The sequence below is a fragment of the Phascolarctos cinereus genome, unplaced genomic scaffold (genome assembly GCF_003287225.1).
Source record: "Phascolarctos cinereus isolate Bilbo 61053 unplaced genomic scaffold, phaCin_HiC Scaffold_726;HRSCAF=1367, whole genome shotgun sequence".
Classification (NCBI taxonomy): Eukaryota; Metazoa; Chordata; class Mammalia; order Diprotodontia; family Phascolarctidae; genus Phascolarctos; species Phascolarctos cinereus.
The window spans coordinates 407,565,001-407,573,130 of record NW_027556098.1 but is presented as its reverse complement, the minus strand read 5'-3'; the positions used below and the strand labels follow the sequence as shown (position 1 = coordinate 407,573,130).

General features: G+C 59.2%; 1 protein-coding gene across 2 annotated transcripts; it reads left to right on the top strand.

The window, feature by feature from the left end:
• The first annotated feature begins 218 nt into the window (after positions 1-218).
• TIMM50 (translocase of inner mitochondrial membrane 50) lies at positions 219-7,802 on the top strand. 2 transcript variants are annotated; one of them, XM_020978153.2, is made up of 11 exons: positions 219-441; positions 3,837-3,996; positions 4,205-4,236; positions 4,457-4,478; positions 5,147-5,205; positions 5,719-5,838; positions 6,463-6,567; positions 6,706-6,804; positions 6,941-7,097; positions 7,365-7,471; positions 7,625-7,802. In XM_020978153.2, the coding sequence occupies exons 1-11, from the start codon at positions 298-300 to the stop codon at positions 7,724-7,726; spliced, it is 1,107 nt and encodes a 368-aa protein (XP_020833812.1). In that variant the 5' UTR covers positions 219-297; the 3' UTR covers positions 7,727-7,802. The 2 variants fall into 2 exon arrangements, with proteins under 2 accessions (XP_020833812.1, XP_020833822.1); XM_020978163.2 differs by lacking the exon at positions 219-441 and adding an exon at positions 4,877-4,976 and having other exon boundaries at positions 3,939-3,996.
• Positions 7,803-8,130: the final 328 nt, after the last annotated feature.

The following is an 8,130-nucleotide window of genomic DNA, read 5'->3' as shown; positions in this document are numbered from 1 at the left end:
CTGACTTCTAAGCACTCCTGTGTTTGGGGGTGGGGGAAGAGAGAGGTCGAAATTAAGGGGAGGGGGAAGGAGTGTAGAAAACAACGTCTTCTCATTGGCTGAAGCCGCAGCCTTCTCCGAAGTCCATTGGCTGTTCGGGAGGGGTGGGGGAAAGTGGGACTCTGTTCCTTCATTGGTCAAAGGCGCGAGCCCGCTCCGTGCGCTCATTGGTCGGACCCGTGGGAGAAGGCCGAATGGGACGGGTCTCGGTGGCGGCGGCGGCGGCGGCGGCGGCAGTGGCAGTAGCGTCCGAGCAAGATGGCGGCCTCGGTGGCGGCGGTGGCGCTGCCCTCACGCTTGCTGGGCGGGCACTGGCTACGGCTGCGGCCCCAGCTCGGGCTCGTGCCCTTGCCTAGGTCCCTGTGCGCGCGGATGGTGACTTCGCCGCGCGGCCCAGGACAGGTGAGCAGTGCGCGTGCGCGCGGGGAGCGGGCGGGGGGGGGGGCGCGCGGAAGGAAGAGGAAGTGCGGCGCGAGACCACGTTGGATTCTAGGTTCGCCAAGTTCTAGGCTCAGCCCCCCCAGCCTCGCGCCATCGCGTGGCTGCCTTCCACGTGGAACCCGGGACCGAATTGCCGGCCCCGCCCCCAGGACCCCTGGTGTCCCGATCCCCAGTGTCTCCTCCACCAGGACCCCTGGTGTCCTGATCCTGAGTCCCCCTCCACCAGGACCCCTGGTGTGCTGATCCTCAGAGTCCCCCTCCCCCAGGACCCCTGGTGTCCTGATCACCAGTGTCCCCTCCCCCGGGGCCCCTGGTGTGCTGATCTGAGTCCCCTCCACCAGGACCCCTGGTGTGCTGATCCTCAGAGTCCCCCTCCCCAGGACCCCTGGTGTGCTGATCCTCAGAGTCCCCTCTCCAGGACCCCTGGTGTCCTGATCCCCAGTGTCCCCTCCCCCGGGGCCCCTGGTGTGCTGATCCTGAGTCCCCCTCCCCCAGGACCCCTGGTGTCCTGATCACCAGTGTCCCCTCCCCCGGGCCCCTGGTGTGCTGATCCTGAGTCCCCCTCCCCCGGGGCCCCTGGTGTGCTGATCCTGAGTCCCCCTCCCCCAGGACCCCTGGTGTCCTGATCACCAGTGTCCCCTCCCCCGGGGCCCCTGGTGTGCTGATCTTGAGTCCCCCTCCACCAGGACCCCTGGTGTGCTGATCCTCAGAGTCCCCTCCCCCAGGACCCCTGGTGTGCTGATCCTCAGAGTCCCCCTCTCCCAGGACCCCTGGTGTCCTGATCCCCAGTGTCCCCTCCCCCGGGGCCCCTGGTGTGCTGATCCTGAGTCCCCCTCCCCCAGGACCCCTGGTGTCCTGATCCCCAGTGTTCCCTCCTCCGGGGCCCCTTGTGTTCTGATCCCCAGCCTCCCTCCCTCTCCCCACAGGGACCCCAGGGCCATCTGGATCCCTTGCCTCCAGCACACATTTATACATCCCCTGGCACCTGCTTTCTCTAGGGACTCAAATGTACCCCTCTCCCTTCACTAAAGGACCCAGGTGTCTGCCTCTTCCATCCCCCAGGCGCCCTTTGTCTTCCAGGCTCCCATTGTCTGTCCGTCCCCCCCCCCCCCCCCCCCCGTTCATAACTTCCTTTAGAGTCCCCAGCATCCAGATCTAGCCTGTGGAACCTTTTAAGGACCCAGCCCTCCGGCCCCCCAGGCCCGACTCCTCAGGAGCTCAGGCTACATTTGTAAAGTCCCCGGTCCGTAGCCCTCTGGGCTCCAGGGGCTCCAGAGACAGGTCCCAACCTCAGCAGCAGCTTGGCGTTGTTGCTGGTGGGGAGATGTGGCATATCTGGGCCGGTGGATATGACACGTGTGTGGAAGGGTATGCCAGGAAGTAGTCTTTTGTGGGGAGGGGTGGTGCATCAGGAAGGAGAGCGGCTGTTAAACTGAGGCTCGGGAGCCTTTGGAGGGAGTGAGGATGGAACGCGTAACAGGCACAGCCTGGGCACAGGCTTGCAGAGCGGACATTGTGAGGAGCAGCCAGGCCGGATTGCTGCTGGGGGAGATGGACAAGCCTGGAGAGGTTGCTGGGAGCCAGGCTGTGAAGGGCTGGCAGGCGGCCTGGGCTTCGGCTGATCCAGGCTAGGGGCGAGCGGTCCCCAGTGGCCTCTGGCCACCCCCGTGCCCGGCAGCCGTGGGGCCAGGCGTCTGGCTTCCCGTGGTCGGCTCCTCTCCTGCGGAGACCCGTGGGGGCCTCTGGGACTCCGGGGCCTGTGGTCATTGATGGGTGTTGTTGGCGAGCCTGGCCATGTGCCGGCCTCAGTTACCTCATCTGTAAAGTGGGGGTCTAGTAATCTCTCTAGAACACGTGGCGCATCCCAGGTTTGTGATGCTCAAATGAACTGATGTCTGTAAAAGCTTTGTGATTATCACTAGTACTGGCCATCAGTTTGAGCTGTTATTATGTTAGAGGCTGCTAGGGGGCGCCATAGTGCAGAGAGCCCAGCCGCTGCTTTGAGCTGTGTGACCCTGGACAAGTCACTTAACCCCTTTCTGCCTCAGTTTTCTTATCTGTAAAATGGGGATAATAACAGCACCTCCCTTCCAAAGTTGTTGTGAAAACCAAATAAGATAGTATTTGTAGAGCGCCCAGCATGTAATAGTACTTTTCAAGTATTGACTACTTCAGTGCTCAGTAGGGTGCCCAGCACACAGTAGGCACTTAGCAAATGCTCATTTCTGCCGTTATTTAAAAATTTTTTTTGTTATACAGATCTTTGGTTTGTACATTATCTTCATTTATAAATCTGCCCCTCCCCAATCCCTACCTTGAAGGAAGAATAAAAACAGAAAGGTCACACTCCAGGCACCCCTGGGTGCTGTGTTCTCACCTGGTCATCCTAAGCACTTGTGGTTCAGGGAAGCTTTGATGTGGTGGTGGTCCTGGGTCCCCTTCCCTTTTACAGAAGGTGACCTTTGGCATGACTGGGGGCCTTCCTTTTTGTCAGTGACCTCCTTGCATTATGGGCCCGGCAGCACCATCTTTGGGTCATAGCGGGCAGGCCCTGGGGGCCCAGGCATCCAGCTCTCCCTTGGCACCCTGGAGTCCAGCTGGGTTTGGCGACTCAGTTTGAGTCTCGGCTCTGTCCTCCTGGCTGTGGCCATGGGCAAGTCAGCCCCTTGGTCTGTGACTGCCAGCCACCAGCATCTGATCTGTCCAGGGCTGGGGAGCCTTCGGCCTCAAGGCCACATGTGGCCCTCTAGGGCCGCACTTATAAATGGATTTGTTCTGTGAAGTTTGGATTCAGTCAGCGGGCTGAAGCCAAGGACCTGGAAGACGACGGATCCCCCACCCTTCAGGCCCCAGCCTGCTCAGCTGTCTTCCTCGGGGGCTCCCTGTATCACCCAGGCCGGACCTGTTTGTCCGTCCTTGGGCAGCCTGATGGAGAGCCTTCTCCCACCATGGGCTGATCAAATTGGGGCCGACTCCCGTGAGCAGGGGCCACAGGTGGGGGGCTGCCACACCTGGCTTCTAAATCCCTTCCCTGAACTCTGCCCCTGATGTTTGCTGAATATGGTTGTGCTTCAGTGTGGCTCCCAGTTCTCTTCCCTAGACCTGGGGGTCCCTGGCCCCCTACTCCTACCCTTTTCTTGGGTCTTGTTTTTTCAGAGTTAGCACATGGCCCTTTGCCCATTGTCTTCCCCAAAAGGCTGCGAACTCCTACAGGGCAGGGACTCTTTGGGCTTTGTTTGGCTCTCTGGCACACAGTAGGTGCTTACTGAATGCTTACTGACTGATTGCTTCAGGCCTCAACCCCAGGGTCTGAGCCGGGTGGGTGATGACCTGACCCTGGGCTATTTCTTCTCCAGAGCCAAATTCAAGACTCACCTTTGCCCACACATCACAAGCCGGCACCGCCACCGCCGCCGCAGCAGAAACAGCGGGGCCCCAGCTCTGCCAAGAAGCTGGCGATCTGGGTGGCAGGGCTCCTCGGGGCTGGGGGTGCTGTGAGCATAGTTTATGTCTTTGGTAAGTCCCCTTGTCCTCAAAGCCTGCTCCCCCTTTGCCAGGTGGCAGCTGCCAGCTCTGGACCAGTCCATCCCTGGGCCACTTCCTCTGCTCCCAGGGTGGGGTGGAAGGAGGGACCCTAGCCCTGCTCTCTGTTCAGGCCTTGGGGGGGTTTCCAGTCCCAGAGGGGTTCAGGCATCTCTTGACCCTCCCTGTCTTTCTGTCTCAGGAAACAACTCTGTGGATGAGAATGGTGTGAAGGTAAGTGGGGGATGCCAGGTGTCCAGGCTGTCCCGCCCTCTGGCTTTGAAGTGCCTGGCCCCACCTCCTTCTCCAGCCCCTTTGATGTCCTCCCCCCTGGAAGAAGAGGTGGGGGAAGGAAGGGAGAAGAGGACCCTGGAGTCCCCAGATCTCTTCTTGGTGCTTGGGGATCCTCCCCCAAGGCTCTTCTCACCCACCTCTCTCTGTGTCTTCTCCTCAGATTCCAGATGAGTTTGACAATGGTGAGTGTCCTTGTGGGGCAGAGGGGGAAGGGGGGAAGCTTGGGCGCCGAGGCCTTCAGGTTCTGTTCCGTCCCCTTCTTCCTTTGATGCTACTGTCCAGGAGCCCCTCCCCCAGCCCATCTGGTGGCTAAACCCCTCCCCCTGAGTGTTTGGGGCAGCTGCAGGGCCTGGGCTGGGGGTAGACAAAGGCCCCTTACCATCTTGTAGGGAGGCCTCGGGAAGGAGCAGATGGTCGAGGCAGGCCGATGGGGGAGGGGCCAGCCACATGCCTTCTCTGTCTTTTCTCTCGCCCCTGGGGACTGAGGAATCTCTCCCCTATTGAGGACTCAGCCCCTTCTAGGCCCAGGTGTCTGACAGCCTCCTCGAGGATCCCCCAGCCTTCCCTGTTCTCCACACAGGTGTCTGGGCCATCTTCAGAGCAGAGGTCCCCTGAGTGCCCGCACTGCCCTGGCCGTCCCCAGGGGCTCCTGGGCCTCTTGAAGGGGGTAGAACTTAGAGGTTGGATTCCCCCTATCCCTTCTGTTCCTGGGCCTGGGTCTGCTGGGGGATGGGGAAGTTGTTACCTGGTTTCTGATCAGGGTCCAAGGTCCCTGGGCCAGGCCGAGACTTGGGAGAATGAGAGGCATTTTGGAGCTGACATTCGAGGTCCTTTCCCTTATTTCCCTCAGATCCGATGTTGGTTCAGCAGCTCCGGCGAACATACAAGTATTTTAAGGATTATCGACAGGTGGGATGGTCCCCAGGTTTCTTCTTCTCTTATTTTTATTTTTTAATTTTTTGGTAAGGCAGTTGGGGTTAAGTGACTTGCCCAGAGTCACACAGCTAGTGAGTCTGGATTTGAACTCAGGTCCTCCTGACATCAGGGCCTGTGCTGTATCCACTGTGCTGCTTAGCTGCCCCCAGGTTTCTTTTCTAGGCTTCCCCCCATCCACATCCCAGAGATGTCTCTGAAGACCCACCTGGGTTCTTCCTCTATAAAGTCCACCTTCAGCTGCCCTCAGTCCCCCTCTTCCAGCTGACCTGACCCCAGTATGCCCTTTAGCCCCAAGGGATGCCTCCCAGGAGTCTCAGAGACAGGGATCCTCTGCAGACTCCTTCCTGCCCTCATGTACTGTCCTACCTTATCCCTGGTGTCTTCCCCGTCCTCCAGAGATGCTATCACAACCTCACAAAGATGGTCTGAGAATTCGTCTTCTCTCAGGCACCCCCAAATCTCCCTGTCTCCTCTGACCTCCCACAGATGATCATTGAACCCACCAGCCCCTGCCTCCTCCCGGACCCTCTGCGAGAGCCGTATTACCAGCCCCCGTATACGCTTGTCCTGGAGCTGACCGGTGTCCTTCTGCACCCCGAGTGGTCGGTGTGTGGGGGTGGGGGGCTCCAGCTGGGACAGCTGGGGAGAAGGGAAGGTAGAGGACTTGGTGGTAAGGCCTGGGAAGTCCTGTAGGATTTGGAGGAAAAGACTTGGTACCCCAGGGCCCAGGCCTTGGGGGGATATTCAGGTTTCTTAAGAGGGAGTGTCTCAGGGTTTGTAGCATTTTTTCCGGAGTCAGTGGAGCGCTGGGGCTGCTTGATGAAGGCATCCCAGATGTCTCAGGACCAGCCTCTAAATTCCAAGAGGCGCGTGACCAAATGGGGTCGTGGAAGTAGAGATGAGAATGAATTTTTTGGGCGGAACAAATCTTGACCTTGGACCAAGAAATAATCAGTCAGTCTGTTGATCGATAAGCATTTATTAAGAGCCCACTGCCTACTGCATATTGGGTGGTCTGTGTTAGTGTCAAAAACCCCAGGCCATTGAAATTTTCAGTCCTTGTGGAGTCCCAGAGGGGTCTTGGGCAGGGCCCTCTAGGCAGGGGCAGTAGTGCCTGAGTATTGGGGGAAGGGGCAGGAAGGTGGGGTGCCAGCAGAGAGGGTCACTGGGACCCTTGGGACCCCTGTGATGTCTCTTTTGATCCCACATGCTCCCTTCCCCCCCCTGCAGCTTGCCACAGGTTGGCGGTTCAAGAAGCGTCCAGGCATCGAGACCCTTTTTCAGCAACTGGCCCCACTCTATGAGATTGTGATCTTCACCTCAGAGACTGGCATGGTTAGGCAGGGGTGTGGGGGTGAGTGGGGGGGTTGGGAATGGACCACCTGGTTTCTCAGTCCCTCCTGGGGCTAGGAGAGGGCTCCAGCCATCCTTTGTGAGGGAAGGGAAGATACTGACCCCCTTGTTCCTTCCCAGACAGCATTTCCCCTCATTGACAGTGTGGACCCCCATGGCTTTATCTCCTACCGCCTCTTCCGGGATGCGACACGCTACATGGATGGGCACCATGTCAAGGTACCACTAAGGGTTAAGGTGGTGGTGGTGAGGGCGGGACAGGAGAAGAAACTGTGTCCTCTTGGGGTGAGACTTGAGGGGTGCTGTTGGAGTGGCTTTGAGGACCAGTGTGTGCATGAATCCTTGCCCCTACCAGGACATCTCCTGCCTGAACAGAGACCCAGCACGGGTGGTCGTGGTCGACTGTAAGAAGGAGGCCTTCCGGCTCCAGCCCAACAACGGTGTGGCCCTGCGACCCTGGGATGGCAACTCCGACGACCGCACCCTGCTCGACCTGTCGGCCTTCCTCAAGAGTGAGCTGCCCCGCCTGCCCCCCCCCTTCTCTCAAGACCATCAGGTCTTGCCTTTTGAGCCTTTGATCCTGGCCTTGAGGCAGCGGGCTTCAGTGGAAGGAGTGGGGAGTGTGGAGTTGGGAGTGAAATGACCCAGGTTCGAATCCCAACTCTGTCAGGCCCCTCCTTGCCTTGGTTTCCTCATCTGTAAACTAAGGGTGTTGACCTAGGTGACCGCTTGGCCCCTTCTAGCTCCCGTCCTCTGACCTCCCTCTTCCCTTCCGTTAGCCATCGCCCTGAACGGAGTGGAGGACGTCCGGACAGTCCTAGAGAACTATGCCCTAGAGGACGACCCCCTGGAGGCCTTCAAGCAGCGGCAGTCACGATTGGAGCAGGTTTGTAGCTTCTGGGTGTGGAGATGCGTGGAGGAGGGGAACCACGGAGGACTTCTTGGAGGAAGGAGCTGGGGGGAGGGTTGGGGAGCCTGGGTCTTCAGGTGCTCATCAGAGGGCCCCGAGGCCTCACCCTGTTCTCCCCCCGACCCCCAGGAGGAGCAGCAGCGCATGGCTGACCTGGCCAAGACCACCAAACAGAGCCTGTTCTTTAGTTCTCTTACCAGCCGCCTCTGGCCCCGATCCAAACAGCCCTGACCGCCTCTGTCCACCCCTCCCTGCCCCAGCCCCTGGGGCCATGGTCATCCTGACAATAAAGTCCGTCCTAGCGCCACCTTGTCCAGAGGTATCTCATTTGGGGGGGCAGGGGAAGAAGAGAGGTCATCATCATCAGTCGGGGGTCTTGGCTGGGAGATGTGACATCTCATCCCAGCTCAGCCATCTGCATGAATGACTGTGGTCGCGTTACTTCTCTTGTCAGCCTCAGTCTTCCTTTTTCTAGCTGACCCTTCCCAGGCCTGAAGGTCCTTTCCAGCTCGGAGAAGCCCTGGTTCTGTCAGTTGAAGGTTTTAACCTTGTATGTGCCTTGGACCCTTTGGGCAGTGTGCTGATGGGTGGGCTCGGGCGGGTGCTCCTCAGCCTTGGAGAAAGGGCAGCCAGGA